We start from the raw sequence: 20,014 nt of genomic DNA on the forward strand, positions 1-20,014 counted from the left end.
CAAAGTATTCCAAACTCTCAGTGGGCTGGCAACAGTGAGGATTTAATTGTCATTCACGCTCCATTTTTGGGTTGTCTGTGGCTCTGCTCCACGTGGTCTCCACTTCGGGATAAGCAAACACCTCCTAGCTGAGATGTTGCTGGTCTCATGGTAGAGGGAAAAGAGACATGGCAAACCAGGTTCTGGACCTTAAAGCCTCCACTTGGAAGTGACACGTGTCACTTTTGCCCACATTTCATTGGCAAAAACTAGGCATGTGATAATTCCTTAGCTCTTAATTCTCCCACTGGGAGGGAACCAAAATATTTGGTCCACAGTAATACAATATACCACAATGCCTGATGGAACAGTTGGGAGGATTCATGGAGATAATGTGTATTAAATGTGCATATTGTAGTGCCTGGCACAAAGTAAGTGCTCAGTTAATGGGGACTAGCGTTACTACTGCTATTATTGATACACTTGTTTTGTTGAATGTGTGTGTGTGTGTGTGTGTGTAGGTATAAGGGTCTAAATCTATGGTAATAGAGAAACAGAGGAACCCTCCTCTGTTTGCACCCTCCATCTTTGCACCCTCCATCTCTACTTTAATCATCTGAATGGGAACAGGGATGAACCTCAGCCCCAATATTCCAGAAGAAAAAGTGTTTCTGGTAACTGTTAGAAACATCATCAGACTGCCAGAAGTCTATAAAACCTACCACCTGCTGTGAAACAAGTCAAATTTAAATGTATTACGTATATACAAATTTTTTTGAGACAGTGCACAAAGAATACAAAATATTTGTCAAGGTAGAAGAGAATACTAAGAAAAAAATTTGGACCACTGAAAAAAATTAGACAGAGGCTCCCAATGTCAGGATCCATAGTGGTATCCTTGTCTGGTGAGTTCCCAACATTTGTACCATATGATGAGGACAATAGCTGAGGTTACAGAACACTCACAGTGGGCAGCCAGTGCGCTAAATTGTTTTGAAAATCAGTTCATTTAATTCTCTCAACAACCCTATGCCATAGGGTCCATTATTATCCCCATTTTACAGATGACATAACTGAGGCATTAAGTCACCCACCTCAGATCATGTGATTGGTCAGTCGTGGAGCTGGGATTTGAACCCAGATCTTCTTGTTCCTGAATCTGTGTTTTTAGTCACTGTAGAAAGCCACCTCCCTGGAGAGCTTTGTAAAAGGACAGATTCCTGGATGCTTCTCCTCCAGGGAAGCATCCAGGAATCTGTGTGTCTCCTGCCTGGAGGTGATTCAAGATGGCAGACTTTGGGGAGCATTCTGACCCACCACATATTTTTGTTACCAGGTCTGTTTTCTCTTATTATTGGGGAGCTGGTTCTCCTCTCTGCATCTCACTTTCTTTAGCTTTTACTGTTCTTTCTGCTTATTTCCTTTAGAACAGCCTGAAAAAAACAAAAAAAGAACAGCCCTATTGAGATGTAGTTCACATACCATTCAGTTCACCCATGTAAGGTGTACAATTTTCAGTCGTTTTCAGTATATTCACAGAGTTGTAAAATCATCACAAAATTTGAAAACATTTTCATCGCTGCAGCAAGAAATCTTGTACCCATCAACAGTCTCACTCCCCACTCCTCCCTTCTCCCAGTCCCAGGCAACCACTAATTTACTTCCTGTCCCTACGGATTTCCCTGTTCTGGACATTCCATATAAATGGAGTCATACACCAGGTGGTCTTTTATGACTGGCCTCGTTAACTTTAACATCATGTTTTCAAGATTGATCCACTTTGTAGCATGTGTCAGTGCTTCATTCCTTTTTATTGTTTTTTGGGTTTTTTTTTGCGGTACGCGGGCCTCTCACTGTTGTGGCCTCTCCCATTGTGGAGCACAGGCTCCGGACGCGCAGACCCAGCGGCCATGGCTCACGGGCCTAGCCGCTCCGCGGCATGTGGGATCTTCCCAGACCGGGGCACGAACCCGTGTCCCCTGCATCGGCAGGCGGACTCTCAACCACTGCACCACCAGGGAAGCCCCTTTATTGTTGAATAATATTCCATTGTTTGAATCTACCACATTTTATTTATCTATTCATCATCTATTCATCAGCTGATGGACATTTGGGTTGTTTCCACTTGGTTTATAAAGAGAGGATGCCTTTCCAAGCCAGTTTATTTTTCCTTTTAGCTTTCTGAATTTATTATTATTTGTATTATTCATTTTTCTGTTTCTGATTTGAGGTCAGAATTAAGAGTTAGGATGAAACTGGGACAGAGGATCAAAACTCAGGTGAGAAGGGTCAGAGATATGAGTTGACCTAGAAGCTTAGAATTCAGATATGGCTGTACAGTCAGAGATCAGATATAGGGAAGGAAGAGTTATCTGAGAAAACTGTGCTGGATAATCTGATATCAGAATTTATGGGTTAGAAGTTAATATTCAGGGATGGGGTTGTCAAACCTGGTGAACCAAGGCCATGACAGTGAGGGGGTGAGAGGTCATATTTGAGGGCCAGAGGTCAGATAGATGGTCCAAGGTCAGACAGAGAGTCAGAGGTTGTGAAGGTGAAAGAAGAGGGACTTGGAGACAAAAGCCAGACAAGAGTCAGAGGCCAGCCCAGAGGCCAGAGGTCAGAAAGGTGGAAAAAGTCAGAGGTGCAGGCTCAGCAGTCTTGATGGTAGATTTCAGAGGTCAGAAATTAGATACAGGGGTCAAAAGTCAAGGTGATGGCGGACATCAGACTTAGTTTCAGGTCAGGCAGGGTCAGAAGTCGTGAAGGTGGGGAATGTCTGGAGAGGAGGATGAGGAGGATATGAAAGTTTAGAGGTCCTGATAATGGTGACAGTCAGGTGCAGAAGTCAGATTGAGCCCTTCTCCCTTCTCTCCCCCAGGCCCACAGACCCTAATGAGAAGATGCCCTTGAGGGTGTTGAGGCCGCCCAGCCGCAGGAGCTGCTGTGGGGGGTGCCGCCTGCGCCGCTGGCCCCAGTTCTGGGGAGCGCCGGTGACTTCCTTCATGGGCAACGTGGTCAGCTACCTCCTCTTCCTGCTGCTCTTCACCCACGTGCTGCTCATTGACTTCCAGCCTGAGACACCCAGCGCTCTGGAGCTACTGCTCTACTTCTGGGCCTTCACCCTGCTCTGTGAGGAGTTACGCCAGGGGCTGGGTGACAGCTTGGGCAGCCTGGCCATGGGGGCCCCCAGGACAGACTCCCACCAGGCCCCACTGCGCCGCCGCCTGCACCTCTACCTCTCAGACGCCTGGAACCAGTGCGACATGGTGGCCCTGACCTGCTTCCTCATGGGCGTGGGCTGCCGGTGAGTGCCCTGTGACCCTACACTCCCGGCCCATGGCGGCCTCTGACCCTTCCTTCCTGGGGGTGGGGGCGTGGGAGTGGGGATGGGGGTGAGGGGTGGGGTTGGGGGTCTCAACTGTTGGCTTCCCTGCGGCAGGCAGGGGCTAAATCCAACTCCACTTATTCCTTTCTTTTTTTCCTTGAAGTATAGTTGATGTACAATATTATATAAGTTGCAGGTATACATATAGTGATTCACAATTTTAAAATAACTCTGCTTATTCTTTTTTTAAAATAATTAATTAATTTGGCTGCATTGGGTCTTCATTGCAGTGCACGGGCTTCTCATTGCGGCGGCCTCTCTTGTTGCGGAGCATGGGCTCTAGGCGCGCAGACTTCAGTAGTTGTGGCTTGCGGACTCTGGAGCTCAGGCTCAGTAGTTGAGGCGCACTGGCTTACTTGCTCTGCGGCATGTGGGATCTTCCAGGACCAGGGCTTGAATCCGTGTCCCCTGCATTGGCAGGCGGATTCTTAACCACTCCGCCACCAGGGAAACCCCTGCTTATTCGTAAAAAAAAAAAAAAAAATCCCATCTTGATTGAAAGTACTGCCTAAAGATGTTCTGTAAGCCGTTTGCTCACATGTGGATATCGGGCTTTAGGGCTGATAGGATAAAATGAGAACCCCACTGATCTTCATTCTAGATCTGGACTTTACAGGATGTTTCTCTAGTCCTCAACATGGTCCTATAGCTGCACCCCTGTCCTGGACCCCAGAAATCAGGCCACACACTGAGTACCACCCTCACCTCCTCCCTCCTCTTCCTCTATAGCCCTGGGTCCCAGGCCCTGTCCTCCTGGCACTTGACTTTCTGTCTCATCCCCCTGTTTACTTCCATGCCTGCCTCTCCCACTTGGACCCTTGCCCCAGCCTCTCTTCCCTCCAATCCATCCCCCACAGGGCCCGCAAGGGTGTTTCTACACCCAGAGCTGGCCTGTCTCTCCCTGCTTCTTGGAGCTCGCCAGCGCCCGTGGACAGCCCCTGCCCTTCTCTGCCAGGGCTGCCTCCCTGATTTCCTTCTCTTTTCTTCATTTACACTCTGGCTTGTCTGAGAGCCACTTGCAGTTCCTTCTTCACAAGGCCAGTGGCTTTGACCGTGATCCTTGGTATTTTGAATCTGCGTAATTATAAAATTGCAGTCAGAATTTTACCAGTACTGACGGATTCTTACCAAGGAACTATTTTCTAGTTACTTTAAACTGCCTTGATTGATTTTACATTGCAGGGCAGTGAAAGTACCTTCAATTATTTTCTTTTTCAGTTTCTGAAATTATTTCAACTTGATTATTGTTTGGGTTAAGTTTTACAACAAATATTTGGTTCAACATTTGTGTTTTTGTCCTATCGAATTTTGCCAAAATCTAGGGTCTGTGTTTGTGAATTTTACTTTGTGGCTTTTATTTCTTGCATGTCTGGTTTTCCTGGGTCAAATTTCATAATTTTAAATTTCATCAGAGAGGCCTCAATGCTTTGTCAACTTTTTACTCCATAAAAATCTTGACTGTTTCTGCTTATTTCTTAGCTAATTTACAAAAAACTTAACTGTGAGGAATTACCCTCAAATATTTTCTGTTGCGCAGACTGGGCTATATAATGTTAGTTCATTTCTTCCATAGTTTCTAGATTGTATTGTGTGGTGCCAAAGAGAGGGCAAAGGGCAAATCAAAATGTCCTTGGGAATAAATTGTGTTGTCTTTGGGTCTTGGCACATGCTGTTCCCCCTTCCTGAAACACTTTTCCCTCCTCTCCTTGGCCAAGCCAACTCCTACACTTCCTCTCAGCCTCAGCTTTGCTGTCTCTGCCTCTGGAGGTCTTCCTTTCTCCTACCCAGACTCTGGGTCTCTTATGTTCCTCTAACATCCTGAGAATCCCCCCAATAGTGCTTTGACCATGACTTTTGCTGTCACTCTCCTCACACAAGATTATAAACTCCTCAAGCCACATCTATCTTGTCTCCCAGCAACTTAAAACATCTTTGAATATAGTCTATGCCCAAAGAAATGCAGAAGTGTGTCCTTATTGAACAAGATTATATTCAAATGAAGAAGAGCATAGAACAGAAACGGATTATCTTCCTCAGCCATTTCAAGCTTCCTCCTTTTCTCAGCAGTTACCTCCATCAACAGTTTGGTGCACATCCTGCCTGTTCTTTTTCTATGCATTTACCTACTTCTTTTATACACAGATATTATACACAGATGATACTATATTTTATTATTCTTTTGCAACCTCTTCTTTTCCTCTGTAATATGTCCTGACATTCTTTCCATGTCAGTATTTGCAAATATTCCTTATTCTTTAAAAATGTTGCATCAGATTCCTGAAGAAGGGTTTTAGTCTTCGCTGGCTAAAGCAGACAAGACAGACTTCTTCTTGCCAGATTTAATAAATGAATGAATTCCTTTCATGAGGCAGTGGGACAAAAATTCTGAACTTCAAGAGATAGAATTAGGCCCAAAATTTCTCTACAAAGCTTCTTTCATTTTCTACTTGAGATAACATGAAGTTATAATCAGATATTAGCTGCTCTGGGTCCAGTACTCTGATGGTGAGTTGTTTTTTTGTTTTTTGTTTTTAAATAAAGTCCTACCTGTTAGGACACCACTGCTTTTGAACAGAGCAGACAAAGAACTTTGTGGTCACAACCTAGTGACTGTTTACAGGGGATGAAGTGTCCTGACATCCCCTCTTATAATCTGGATGGTTGACAGCAATGACCCCCTACTCTTTTCTCAGTTGACACACTGAGAGGTATGCTTCCTCTATGCCTTGTTAAAAATGGCACAAAGTAATTTGACATGAATAATTTATTAAAACAGCAAGACAAGAAAGTTTTGTACAACACTGTGCTTCTGTTTATTCCTTGTATTTTGTATAAAATATCTTCTGAGAGGAAAGGGCTAGGACCATGTGCTACCACCCTTTAGGAGTACCAGTGATGTTTTAGACATTTTTGTCAAGCTCATCGTTTTTTAGGTGGGGGAAGAATTATTGGACAGGAAAAAAAATTCCAAAAAATCTCATTTTACACAGGAGAAATTTCCTGTGTTCTCCAGAATTGAATGGATGAATCGTTTTATTTTGCCAATCCCTTCCGGATGGACATTTCAGTTGTTTCTAATTTTTTATTATTCCAAAGTAATAATACATCTGAGATGTACACTTTGTGGGTCAAAGGGTATGTGTACTCTTGATGTGGAAGGCTTTCCTTGTAAAATAGATTCTTCCGGTTACACACCCACCATCTGGGTAAGACACTGCCCCCTTGAGGACATGCTTGATGATACCTGATATTTTCAATCTTTAAAATTTTGTAGCTCTCAATTTAACCTTTACATGTTTTGACAATCTGATGGGAAAAATGACCTCTCCTTGTTTTAATTTACGCATCCCTGACTCCTAGTTGGGTAAGTTGGGCATCTTTCATAGCTAAATGGCACATGTACTCTGTCAACTGTCTTTTCATACCCTTCGCCCCAGTTTTTTATTGTGTTCAACGATCCCTTGCATGTATATATTTTTTGGTAGGTGTTCTCCTTATACTCTGGATCCCAATTCTTGGTGGTTTTGTTCTAAGTATCTTCTTACAGTCTGCAGCTTGTCTTTTCACTTTTGTATGTTCTTTAAACATTCTTTTATTCTTTAACTTTTCATTTCAAAAAACCCCTAGACATAAAAAAATTTTGCAAAAACAGCACAGAGAATTCCCATACACCATTCATCCAGATCCCCCAAATGTTAACATCTTATATTATCAGAACCAGGAAATTTTATTTAAATTTCATCAGTTGTCCACTGATGTTCTTTTTCTGGATCAGGAGCCAATCCAGGATTCCCTGTTGCCTTTAGTTGTCATGTCTCCTTAATTGTCTCTAATCTGGGACAGTTTTTCAGTCCATCTTTGGCTTTTATGATCTTCACACTTTTGAAGAGTCCAGACCAGTTATTTTGTAGAATTTGCCTCTGTTTAAGTTTGTCTGGTATTCCCTCCTGATCAAATTTACGCTGTGTATTTTTGGCAGAAAATTTTGTCTTTCTCTGTCCATCATATTTATGTTATCTTTTAATACACATGAGTTTTCTATTTTAAAGTAAATATTCAGTCTTTTCCTTTATTATGATTTTGTGCCTTGTATATAAGACTCTTTTTCTTATATAACATTTATCTTATGTCAAGCTTATGAAGAAATTCTATATTTTCTTACTAAGATTTTGATGTTTTGCCTTTTACTCTAGGTTTTTAATCCCTTCAGAGTTAAAGTACATGATGCAAAATAGAGATATAATTTTTATTTTCCCCATAGGGATTGCTGATGTTATTCACCATTTGACTTTCCTCTGTGAATTGTGTGTTGTTATCCTTTATCCGATTTCCTGTTAGGTCGTTTGTCTTCTGCTTATTGGTTTGCTGGAACTCTCTATATTTTGCCTTGTATAGGTTGGACAAATATCCCTGCAGTTTTCACAACTTGTTTGTTACAGGGACCTCCCAGCTTTTTGCTAAGGCCGTTGTTCATGCAGCCATTATTTAATGGGTACCAGCGCCCTGCGTAGCCCAGCTTGGCACTGTCACGGGTGCCAGATTTTAAATCTGAGTAAACCCCGGGTGAATCGGGGTAGGGGGGTGGTCCCAGGTCTGGCCCTGGGGAGGCCACATCCTCACCTTCAGCCTGGTGTTGGGAAGACTCGGGGTTTTGCTTTACACCGTGTAACCCTTGAGTGACCCCTGCCGCGTCTGCCATACCCCAGGCTGACCGCAGGACTGTATGACCTGGGCCGTACTGTCCTCTGCCTCGACTTCATGATCTTCACGCTGAGGCTGCTGCACATCTTCACAGTCAACAAACATCTGGGGCCCAAGATCGTCATCGTGAACAAGATGGTGAGGGGTGGGGTAGGACTGGTGTGGGCGGGGCCAGAGGAGGAAAGGGGCGGAGCCAGGGAAGGTGTCGTGGAGTCTGGAACGCAATGTCAGGGAAGGAGGCGGGGCTTTGGATGCAGGGGCGGGGCCAGAGTAGGGAAGGGCAGGGCCCAGACTGGTCTCATCTTCCTCTTCTGCAGATGAAGGACGTGTTCTTCTTCCTCTTCTTCCTTGGCGTGTGGCTGGTTGCCTATGGGGTGGCCACGGAGGGGCTCCTTAGGCCCCAGGACCGTAACCTCTCGAATATCCTGCGCCGGGTCTTCTACCGGCCCTACCTGCAGATCTTTGGGCAGATCCCCCAGGAGGACATAGACGGTAAGGAGGGCATAGACGGTAAGGAGGGATGAGAGGGCCTGACACCCTCCCTCTGAGTCCCCTCTCTCTCTCCTCTATCTCTGGGTCTCTGACCCCTCCTCCTTCTCTTTGCGTCTCTGTTCTCCCCTCTTTCTGGGATTCTGTCTCTCTCTCTGCTCTCCCATGCCCGTCTGGATTTCTGTCTTCCTTAGGTCTCTGTCTCTCTGGCTCCATCTCTATCTCCCTTCACAGCGAGCCTCATGAAGCCCGACAACTGTTCATCGGAGAAGGGCATATGGGCGCGCCCCTCAGGGACCCAGGCAGGCTCCTGCGTCTCGATTTATGCCAACTGGCTGGTGGTGGTCCTCCTCATCATCTTCCTGCTCGTGGCCAACATCCTGCTGGTCAATTTGCTCATCGCGATGTTCAGGTGAGTCCCCACTGCTCTCTGATGATCTGACCTCATCTGGGTGACCTCACCCAGCATGACCCTTGACCCCAGCGTGATTCTTGATCCCAGCTTGACCCTTGACCCCAGTCTAAGCAATTCTAGTTTTAGTCTCTGAACTCTGATTTAAATCTAATGCTGGCTTGTCCCCCAACCCAGTCAGAGTCTGCTCCTGACCTGGACTTTGGAATCTGATCTGCTCTCTGAGCCCAGGCTGAAGATTTAAAAAATTTTTTATTGTGGCAAAATATATATAACAAAATTTGCCATCGTCACCATTTTTAAGTGTACAATGCCGTGACATTAATTACATTTATAATGTTGTACAACCATCACCACTATCTATTTCCAAAACATTTTCATCACTCCAAACAGAAAGTGTGTACCCATTAAGCAAGGGTTAACTCCTCATTTTCCCCTCCCCTGCCCAGTTCCTGGTAACCTTTAATTTACTCTCTGTGTCTATGAATCTGCCTCTTGGAGGTGATTCATGTAAGTGACATCATACAATATTTGTCCTTTTGTGTCCGGCATAATGTTTTCATTGTGCAATCATGTTGTAGCACGTGCCACCACTCCATCCCTTTTTATGGCTGAATAATACTGATGTATTGATATAAGACATTTTGTTGATCCATTCATCTGATGATGGAAACTTGGGTTGGTTCCATCTTTTGGCTATTGTGGATAATGCTGCAATGAACACTGCTGTTCACAATTGCTGTTTGAGTCTCCGTTTTTTATTTCTTTTGGGTATATTTCTAGAATAGAATGCTGGGTCATATGGTAATTCTGTTTAGCCTTTCCGCATCCTTACTAACAGTTGTTATTTTCCTTATTAAGAGGTTCTAGCCATCCTAGTGGGCATGAACTGGTTATTTCATTGTGGTTTTGATTTGTATTTTCCTAATGACTGGTGACATTGAGCATCTTTCCATGGGCTTATTGCCCATTTGCACATCTTTAAAGAAATGTCTGTTCAAATCCTTTGCCCATTTTTTAAAATAAATTTATTTATTTATTTTTATTTTTGGCTGTGTTGGGTCTTCGTTGCTGCGCAGAGGCTTTCTCTAGTTGCAGTGAGCGGGGGCTACTCTTCGTTGTGGTGCGCGGGCTCCCCATTGCAGTGGCTTCTCTTGTTGCGGAGCACGGGCTCTAGGCGTGCGGGCTTCAGTAGTTGCAACACGCGGGCTCAGTAGTTGTGGCTCGCGGGCTCTAGAGCACAGGCTCAGTAGTTATGGCGCACAGGCTTAGTTGCTCCGCGGCATGTGTGATCTTCCTGGACCAGGGCTCGAACCCGTGTCCCCTGCATTGGCAGGCGGATTCTTAACCACTGCGCCACCAGGGAAGCCCCCTTTGCCCGTTTTTTAAATTGCGTTGTTTGTATTTTAGTGTTTGAGTTGTAGCAGTTCTTTATTCTGGATATTAAACTCCTATCACATATATAATTTGCAAATATTTTCTCCCATTCTGTTGGTTGTCTTTTCCTTTTCTTGATAATATCCTTTGATTCTTAAGTTTATTTATTTATTTGTCTGTGCCACACAGCTTGCGGGATCTTAGCTCCCTGACCAGGGATCGAACCGTCATCCCCTGCATTGCAAGGTGGATTCTTAACCACTGGACCACCAGGGAAGTCCCTGGGATTCTCCATTTCTATATGTAGGCTATATCATCTGTCAATGGAGACAGTTTTACTTCTTCCTTTCCAATTTGGATGCCTTTTAGTTCTTTATCTTGCTTGCTGTGGCTAGACCTTCCAGTATAATGAATAGAAGTGGTGAAATTGGGCATTTTTAAAAAATATTTATTTTCTTTATTTTTTGGGCTGCGTCGGGTCTTAGTTGCGGTATGCGGGCTCTTTTTGTGGCGCGCAGGTTTTTCTCTCTCTAGTTGTGGTGCGCAGGTTCCAGAGCTTGTGGGCTCTGTAGTTTGCGGCACTAGGGATCTCTCGATGAGGTGCAGGAGCTCAGTAGTTGTGGTGTGCGGGCTTAGTTGCTCTGCGGCATGTGGGATCTTAGTTCCCCAACCAGGGATCGAACCCACGTCCCCTGCATTGGAAGGCAGATTCTTTACCACTGGGCAACCCGGGAAGTCCCGAAAGTGGGCATCCTTGTCTTGTTCTTGATCTTTGGGGAAAGTTTTCAGTCTTTTTTCATTGAGTATGATGTTAGCTGTGGGTTTTTCATAAGTACCTTTTATCATGTTGAAGAAGTTTCCTTCTATTTCTACTTTTCTGAGTTTTTGTTTTGTTTTTGTTTGAACCATGAAAGGGTGTTGGATTTTGTCAAATGCCTTTTCTGTGTCTCCATGTCAACTGAGATGATCACGTGGTTTTTCCTTTGTTCTATTAAGGTGGTATATTACATTGATTGATTTTTGTATGTTGAACTACTCTTGCATTCCTTGCATATATCCCACTTATAATCTTTTCAATATGCTGTTGAATTAGGTTTCTAGTATTTTGTTGAGGATTTTTGCATGTATATTCATAAAGGATATTGGTCTGTAGTTTTCTCGTGATATCTTTATCTGACTTTGATATCATCATGGTAATGCTGGCCTCATAGAATGAATTGGGAAGTGTTCTCTCCTCTTCAATTTTTTGGAAGAATTTGAGGAGGATTGGTGTTAAATCTTTTTTAAATGTTTGGTAGAATTCACCAGTCAAACCATCTGGTCCTGGGCTTTTTTGTTGGGACATTTTAAATTAGTGATTCAATCTCTTTACTTGTTATAGGTCTTTTGAGATTGTCCTGTTTCTTCTTGAATCAGTTTAGGTAATTTGTGTGTTTCTAATAATTTGTCCATTTCATCTAGGTTATCTAATTTGTTGGTGTACAATTATTAATAGCATTTTCTTATAATCCTTTTTATTTCTATACGGTTGATAGTAAAGTCCCCATTTTCATTTCCTATTTTATTATTTGTGTCCAGGCTTTTTTTTTTTTTTTTTTGCGGTATGCGGGCCTCTCATTGTTGTGGCCTCTCCTGTTGCGGAGCACAGGCTCCGGACGTGCAGGCTCAGTGGCCATGGCTCACGGGCCTAGCTGCTCCTCGGCATGTGGGATCTTCCCGGGCCGGGGCACGAACCCGTGTCCCCTGCATCGGCAGGCGGATTCTCAACCACTGCGCCACCAGGGAAGCCCCAGGCTGACTTTTGAACCTGACTCCAATTTCTACTTAATTCATGATAGCTTTCCCAACTTGACCTATGACATCTGACCCTGGACACTCCTAACCCAGCTATTAATTGCGTCCTGTAATAACCTCCAACTTTATTGATCTTGACATCTGCCTGCTGCCTTGGGCTTCAAACAGATATTGCGTGACAGCTAATCTTCATCTTCTCTTCCTGAAGGGGCGTTGACCTCCAGTGACCCTTGATCTCTGGTCCCCACAGCTATACCTTCGGTAAAGTACAGGCCAACAGCGACCTCTACTGGAAGGCGCAGCGCTACAGCCTCATCCGGGAATTTCACTCTCGGCCCGCACTGGCCCCGCCTCTCATCGTCATCTCGCACGTGTGCTTACTCATCCGTCGATTGCGCAGGCTCCGGGCCAGCTTGCCACCTTCCGCAGCCGTCGAGCATTTTCGTGAGACCCCCGGCTTGGCCCAAAAGAGAGAAACCTAGGGGGCGGAACCTGGAGAGAAAGAAGAGCATGTATAGGCTGGAGGAGGAGGACGCCCAGGAGCACTAGTGGGCAGGGCTTAGTCTGTCAGGGAGCTGGGCGTGGGATATTAGTGGGAGGCCTAGAACGGCGAGGGGGCGTGGTCTGGGAGATCACCAAAGCTCACGGTTTTGGGTGGGGAAGCTGGGTCTAGGAGCAGGCGTGGCCCGAGGATGGGCGAGCCCTTTGACTGTCTCCTGACCCCACTGTCCAGGGGTCCACCTCTCGAAGGAAGCGGAGCGGAAGCTGTTGACGTGGGAGTCAGTGCAAAAGGAGAGTTTCCTGCTGGAGCAAGCTCGGGACAAGCGGGAGAGCGACTCTGAAAGTCTGAAGCGCACGTCGCAGAAGTGAGGGCGTGAGGGCGGGGCCTGGCTCTGGGCGGGGCTTTTGGCTTCGGGAACAGAGCCCATGATTTAGGTCCTGCAAAGACCCAGGCTAGAGGTGGAGCCTGCAGGGACAGGGTCCTGGAATGCTAGGGAGAAAAGCTGAACCACTGAGGGCGGGTCTTCGAAGGTGGGCGGGGCTGGTAGGCTGCTGGCACCGATCTGAAACCCTGGATCCCCAGGGTGGACACAGCATTGCAGCAGCTGAGACAGATCCGCGAGCACGAGCAGCGTCTGAAAGGACTGGAACAGGAGGTGAGAACCCCGGGCCAGGCTGGGGGAGTATGGCTGGGGTGAGGGGCAGTAGGGTGCCAGTCTAGTGCCCTGAGGTCCTCCCTGCTCCCCAGGTCCAGTACTGTAGCCGTGTCCTGGGCTGGGTAGCCGAGGCCCTGAGCCGCTCTGCATTACTTCCCCCAGGGGGGCCGCCGCCCCCAGCCTCACCTGGGCCTAAAGGTCAGTGTGTGTGGTGTACCTGTATCTCTGGCATCTGTCACTACCTACGTCTGTGTCCCTACTTTCCGGGTCTCTCTTCCCCTATGTCGGAGTGTTTTTCTCTTTTACTGGCTTTCCTTAGTCCCTGGTTCACTCTCAGTCTCCTTTGGGCTTTTTGTACATCTTTCTTTTTGCCAGTCTCTTATTTTTTTCTGTCTTCGTCTCTATGCCCACCACCTCTTCTCTCTTCCCCCAGACTGAGCCCTGCTGGTGGACTTCAAAGAGGAGCTGCCATAGGGAGTTTTGGTCCCAGAGTAAGGCCTAGCAGGTCCTTGACCCCTGCACCTGGCGACCTTGTCCTTGAGGTGAACCTCATGCCCATGGACTACCACCTCAGCTGCTGTCACGATCACTGCAGGGAGTGTCATCCATGCAAACCACAGCAGGCTTGGATCCTCCCAGAACCAGCCCTACTCTGGGAGCATGAGCCGCTGGAGCCCAGGCATTCATTGCCTTTCAAGGCTGTACCACAGTCTGCTGGGCCGGAGAAGGCTGCAGGGTCATTGAGGACCAGAGCCCACTCACAGCTCCCCACACTGGGGAAATAAAGCCATTTGAGAGGCGTAGCATCCGGATGCTTGATTCTTGGGGAACTGGTGGGTGTATAGATCCTTTGGGGATGGGGGCTGAAGCTGGGGATGTGTTTGGGGTCCTTGGTTCGTTTGCTGCTTTATTTCAGGTATCCCCCAGCTGTTCCTTCCTCTCAGCCCCACTATTCCTGTGTGACTCAGGCCCAGCACCTCTTGTCTGCACTATTTTGATGACTCTCACTTCAGTGGGACAAGAACCCCAACCATCTGTGCCCCCCCCATTCCTGCCTACCAATGAAAGAAGAACTCAGAGATAAAAAGGAGAGTATTTCCTGGAGTGGGGGTGGGTGGGTGCTATGTACATCTGCTTTGGCAATAGGGGTACAGATGATGCAAATTTGAGTAGATAACTGCATATGTGTCTTTAAAAAGTCTAATTAGTGGAAAATTGCAGGCCATGCACGCACGGAATTGAGGCAAATATGCATCATTATACATGCCGTTTAACTAAACAACCCATAACAAACTAAACTGGTAATGACAAGGTTGAACTGACAGCAATTATTAGTAAAATAGCAAAAAAGCCACCAACAACCAACACATCCATAAATGCAAACCAAAACATCCTTTTTCCAAATTGGAGGAATTCCAACTGTCTGCCACTTTGGATGCAGAGTAGCTCTGAAATATTGCCAAGTGTTTTGTGGCAACCAGATTTCTCTGGAAGATGCTGAATCAATTCTCACTAACCCAAGTAGTAATAATAACAGTAATGACGACGGTGGCAACAACAGCTAACACGAGTGCTATGTGTCTGGCATTGTGTTTAAGTTCTTCACAGGTGCTAAATCAAGGAATTCCCATGACAACCATATATTAGGTAGGTACTAATGTCTCCATTTGCAGATAAGAAAACTGAGGCACAGATAAAAGTTAAGTGACTCACACAAGGTCTCACAGCTAGAAAGTGGCCGAGTTTGAATAGGAATCTGGGCCATCTGGATCCAGAGCCTTTGTAAAGCACTAATTTATATTTAGAAATGTTAAATGCTACGAAGCCCTAGGAATTCACTCAGTGGGCATGCTGCTTTATTAAGCTGTTGTCTCTCAGCTCCAAATCTGCCCTTCTGTATACTCAGCTCTGTGACGCTGGGGCTGGGACTCCTCAAGCCCCATTTGTTTTGCCAGCTGGGTTCCTATTAGACTCTGCCTAGAGGGGGCGCTAGAGGGAGAACGGTGACTGGAGGAGGAAGAGGGGATTTGCTGCTTCCTGTTCCTGAGCGTAGCCCCAGAGCATTGCTTTCTCTGGTTGCAGCTTTCAGCTTCCCCCCGCCCCAGCACTCCCACAAGTTCTGTTTATGCCCTCAGTCACACCCGCTCCATCCAGGCAGCCCCTTTATCTAGCCTGAGTTTCAGCTCCCAGGGTCACGTCTCCAAGAGTTTAGGTTCTGATAACTCTGTTCTCTTCCATTTTTCTCTCCAGTCCTGGGGGTGATATTTGCTTCGTGCAGTTTACTATTTCTGTGCTAACTCTGCTTCTTTATATTTATTTACCAGTTTTCTGAGACCCGTTTAATATAGCTGAGACCCCTGTATTAATTTATTTCTGTTGGAGAGATACAACCTCCACTTCATTTCCACACATTAAATCAGTTTGGAAACCAAAAGACCTGTAATTGAAGAGGAAGCTAGGCGCTCTTGAGGAATACAAAATACTGCTAAAATTTATATTTAAATCTTTCTTCCTTGTATATTTTCCCGCAGTGAACCTACTTCACTTCTCTGTTGCACAGCCCTAGTACAGTGGGAATCCTGGCCCCTTAAAATGACAATTGGTGACCACAAATGTCTCCACTTGTCTTGGTGCTGTGTTTTTGGAAGCCACACAGAGTTTAACTGGGCCATTACAAAGGTGGAAGATATTTCCTTTTAGGAGTGAGGAGGACCTCTTGCAGGTCACCAGCAAGGCCAGTAAGTGACTGGGTGTCCATTAACCAAGAGTGAGCAGCATAGCCATGATCTGCTACTCTAGGGTCCTCCAGAGGGGTTGCTGAGGGCATGGAACAGCTGTGGCATTCACTAGCCTGTGATCCAAAAGAACCCGTAAGATATGTGCTCCAGTCTCAGATGTGGGAAGGGAGTGACTGTCAGTAGAATATGTAAGCCACTAAAATCTTAAACAAATAGGTCATTTGAAAGAGAGGTGTATTTTATACAAAAATGAAAACTCCAGATAAGAGGCTGCAGGTCCTCGGAGAAAAGGAGGCAGCAGGGTGGAGTGAGGACTCAAGAATGCATGTGCTTTGTGAAGGCTGAGGACCTGCTCCATTAAAGGGACAAGTGGGGCTAGAGGAGACAGCTGTAAAGGCTGCTCAAAGCTGCCGCCAAAAACTGGAATGGATTTGGTAGCTCCTGTGAAGCCTACTTAGACAAGCCAAGGGGCTGATACGCAAACCTAGATTGAATTAGAGAAAACTGGGTATTGGATATGTTTTTGTTTCTCTTGGGTAAATACCTAAGATTGGGGTGTCTGGGTTGTATAATACGCGGGATCTTAGTTCCCCAACCAGGGATTGAACCCAGGCCCCAACAGTGAAAGTGCCGAGTCCTAACCACTGGACTACCAGGGAATTCCGCTGTATAACTTTATCTGAGGCTGCTTAACTCTTTTCCTAAGTGGTTGCACATTTTACATTTCCATCAGCAATGTTATGAGAGAATTTCAGTTGCTCTGCATCCTCACTAGCACTTGCTATTATCAGTATTTTTAATTAGCCATTCTAAGAGGTTTGTAGTGGTGTCTCACTGTGTTTTTTTTTAATTTTTAAAAATCTTAAAAAGATTTTATTTAGGGCTTCCCTGGTGGTGCAGTGGTTGAGAGTCCGCCTGCCGATGCAGGGGACACGGGTTCGTGTCCCGGTCTGGGAAGATCCCACATGCCACGGAGCGGCTGGGCCCGTGAGCCATGACCGCTGAGCCTGTGCCTCCGGAGCCTGTGCTCCACAACGGGAGAGGCCACAACAGTGAGAGGCCCGTGCACCGGAAAAAAAAAAAAAAAAGATAAGGAAGATCCAAAAATGCTATCAGCAGCTTTGACCTAAATGATATTTATAGAAACTCATAACTGCAGAATACATACACTTTACCAGTGCTAAGCCATAAAACAAGTATCAATAAATTTACAAGGATTGAAATCAGAGTATGTTCTCTGTCTACAACGTTAGTAAATTTAAAATCAGTAACAACATATTTAAGGAAACTCCAAATACTTGGAAATTAAAGAATATATTACTAAACAATCCGTAGGTCAAAGAATAAATCACAAAGAACTACCAAACACTTTAAACTGAAGGATAATAAAACTATAAAATATCAAAATTTGTGGAATGCAGCAAAAGCAATGCTTAGAGAGAATTTTATAGCTTTACATGCTGAAATTAGAAAAGAGGTTTAAAATCAATGTCTTACAAGAAGGTTTCAAGAAAAGAAGTAAATCTAAAATGGAAAAAAAGGAAAATATAAAATCAAAATTCAATGAAATAGAAAACAGACACTAGATGAAAGTAAGAAATCCAAAACTGGTTGTTTGAAATGATCAACAATATAATAGGACAGAAAGAGATATGCGCGTCATCAATATCAGGAATGAAAGAGGATTATTACTACATATCCTATAGACATTAAAAGGATAATAAGAAAATATTATAAGAATTTTATGCCAACAGACTTAACAACTTAGATGAAATGGGGGAATTCCTTAAAAATACAACTTAACAAAATTGATATCAAATGACATGGGAAATCTGTATAGTCCTATGTCTGTTAAATACATTGAATTCCTTATCAAAACCCTTCCCACAAAGAAAATTCCACACCCAGATGGTTTCAAATAGTGAATTATATAGAATACTGAAAAAAAAAAAAAACACCAAGAACAAGTACTTCGAAAATAGAAGAGGAAACACTTTCCAATCCATTTTATAAGGCTACCATTACCCTAATGCCGAAACCTGATAAACATATTAGTAAAAGAGACCATTTAAGACCAATATCTCATGAACATAGATGAAGACAAAAATCCTCAACATAAGTTAGAAAGCAAATCCTGCAATATATAAGAGTAATAACTAATGATCACATGGAGTTTGTCCCAGAAATGCAAGGTCGATTTAACATATGAAAGTAGCAAGGTAGGAGACTTCCCTGGTGGTCCAGTGGTTAAGACTCTGTGCTCCCAGTGCAGGGGGGCACTGGTTCGATCCCTGGTTGGGGAACTAAGATCCCGCATGCTGCAACACGTGGCCAAAAGAAAAAAAAAAAAGTAGCAGCAAAGTAATTCAGAAATAAACCATATGGTCCCTTTTTTTTTTTTTTTTTTTTGGACCACGATGCACAGTATATGGGATCTTACTTCCCTGACGAGGGGTGGAACCTGCACCCCCTGCATTGGAAGCACAGAGTCTTAACCACTGGACCACCAGGGAAGTCCCAGCATATGGTTTTTTGATTCTTGAAATAGAGTACAAAGACATCCAACTAGGAAAGAAAAGTCCTTTCTGGAATAACTGAATATCCATATGGGGAAAAAAATGAAACTCGAATCCCATTTCACACCATATACAAACATTAATTTTATATGAATCATTGATCTAAATGTAAAATCTAAAACTATAAAGCATTTAAAGGAAAACAAAAAAGAATACCTTTGTGACTTAGTGGTAGGCAAAAAATTCAAACATAGAACATAAAATGCAATCATCTTTAAAAACTGATCATTTAGATTTCACCAAATTAAAAACCTCTGCTCATCAAAAGACTTAAGAAAATCAATAGGCAAGTCAGAGACTAGGAGAAAATGATCCTGAGATACAAAGCTGACAAAGACTTGTATTTAGGGAATATAAAGAACTCTACAGCTTAATTAAAAGACATACAACAGGGGTATGGGAATAATAGGTACAAACTATTATGTATACAATAAAAAAGCTACAAGGACATACTGTACAACACATGGAATATAGCCAATATTCTATAATAACTATAAATGGAGTATAACCTTTAAAATTTGTGAATCACTATGTTGTATACCTGTAACTTATGTAATACATCAACTATATCTCAATTTTAAAAAGATATACAATTAAAAATGGGTAAAGTATTTACAAAGACACTTCACAAAGACATACAAATGGCCAATATATTAATACATCTGAAAAAAGTCCTCAACATCATTAGTTATCAGAGAAATGCACATTAAAATCACAGTAATAGGGGCTTCCCTGGTGGCACAGTGGTTGAGAATCTGCCTGCTAATGCAGGGGACACGGGTTTGGGCCCTGGTCTGGGAGGATCCCACATGCCGCGGAACAACTAGGCCCGTGAGCCACAACTACTGAGCCTGCGCGTCTGGAGCCTGTGCTCCGCAACTGCGCGATAGTGAGAGGCCTGCGCACCGCGATGAAGAGTGGCCCCCGCTTGCCACAACTAGAGAAAGCCCTCGCACAGAAAAACGAAGACCCAACACAGCAAAAATAAATAAAAATTAATTAAAGCTCACACCAATCGCATGATGTTAGTTTAAAAAAAAAATCACAGTAATATACTATTAAACCCCCAAAATTAAGTATAATTGGTACAAGACTAATGGTGTCCTCCCAGATACTTTGCAGAAATAAACCGAAATCTTTCCTGCAGTAAGACACCTTAATCTTAAGGCCTTAAATTATTCCTACAAATAACTTGTCAAGAACAGGGAGAATCATAGCACATAAGGGGAAAAGGGCACTAGTGAGAACTGACAGAAACAACAGATGGCAGAATAAAATGAGCAAAGACATCAAATAAAGGAATCATTAGACAAAGTCAATAAAATAACTGGTTTCTATTTTTTAAGAAATAAAGGAAAAGTTTGAAAATATCTGAAGGGAACAGGACTCTATAAAAAGTGATT

The 20,014-nt window shown here is 44.2% G+C and overlaps 1 protein-coding gene across 1 annotated transcript in view; it reads left to right on the top strand.

The window, feature by feature from the left end:
* The window catches only part of TRPM4 (transient receptor potential cation channel subfamily M member 4), a 34,396-nt gene extending 20,306 nt beyond the window's left edge, over positions 1-14,090 (top strand). The window contains exons 17-25 of the mRNA XM_082863201.1: positions 2,861-3,286; positions 8,074-8,206; positions 8,386-8,560; positions 8,792-8,969; positions 12,391-12,584; positions 12,874-13,006; positions 13,225-13,297; positions 13,390-13,495; positions 13,731-14,090. Coding sequence (XP_082719327.1) covers positions 2,861-3,286; positions 8,074-8,206; positions 8,386-8,560; positions 8,792-8,969; positions 12,391-12,584; positions 12,874-13,006; positions 13,225-13,297; positions 13,390-13,495; positions 13,731-13,735 — 1,423 coding nt within the window. The 3' untranslated portion in view covers positions 13,736-14,090. The remainder of the gene's footprint in view (positions 1-2,860; positions 3,287-8,073; positions 8,207-8,385; positions 8,561-8,791; positions 8,970-12,390; positions 12,585-12,873; positions 13,007-13,224; positions 13,298-13,389; positions 13,496-13,730) is intronic.
* Positions 14,091-20,014: the final 5,924 nt, after the last annotated feature.

Source organism: Leucopleurus acutus (assembly GCF_964270905.1).
Source record: "Leucopleurus acutus genome assembly, chromosome: 20".
Taxonomy (NCBI): Eukaryota; Metazoa; Chordata; class Mammalia; order Artiodactyla; family Delphinidae; genus Leucopleurus; species Leucopleurus acutus.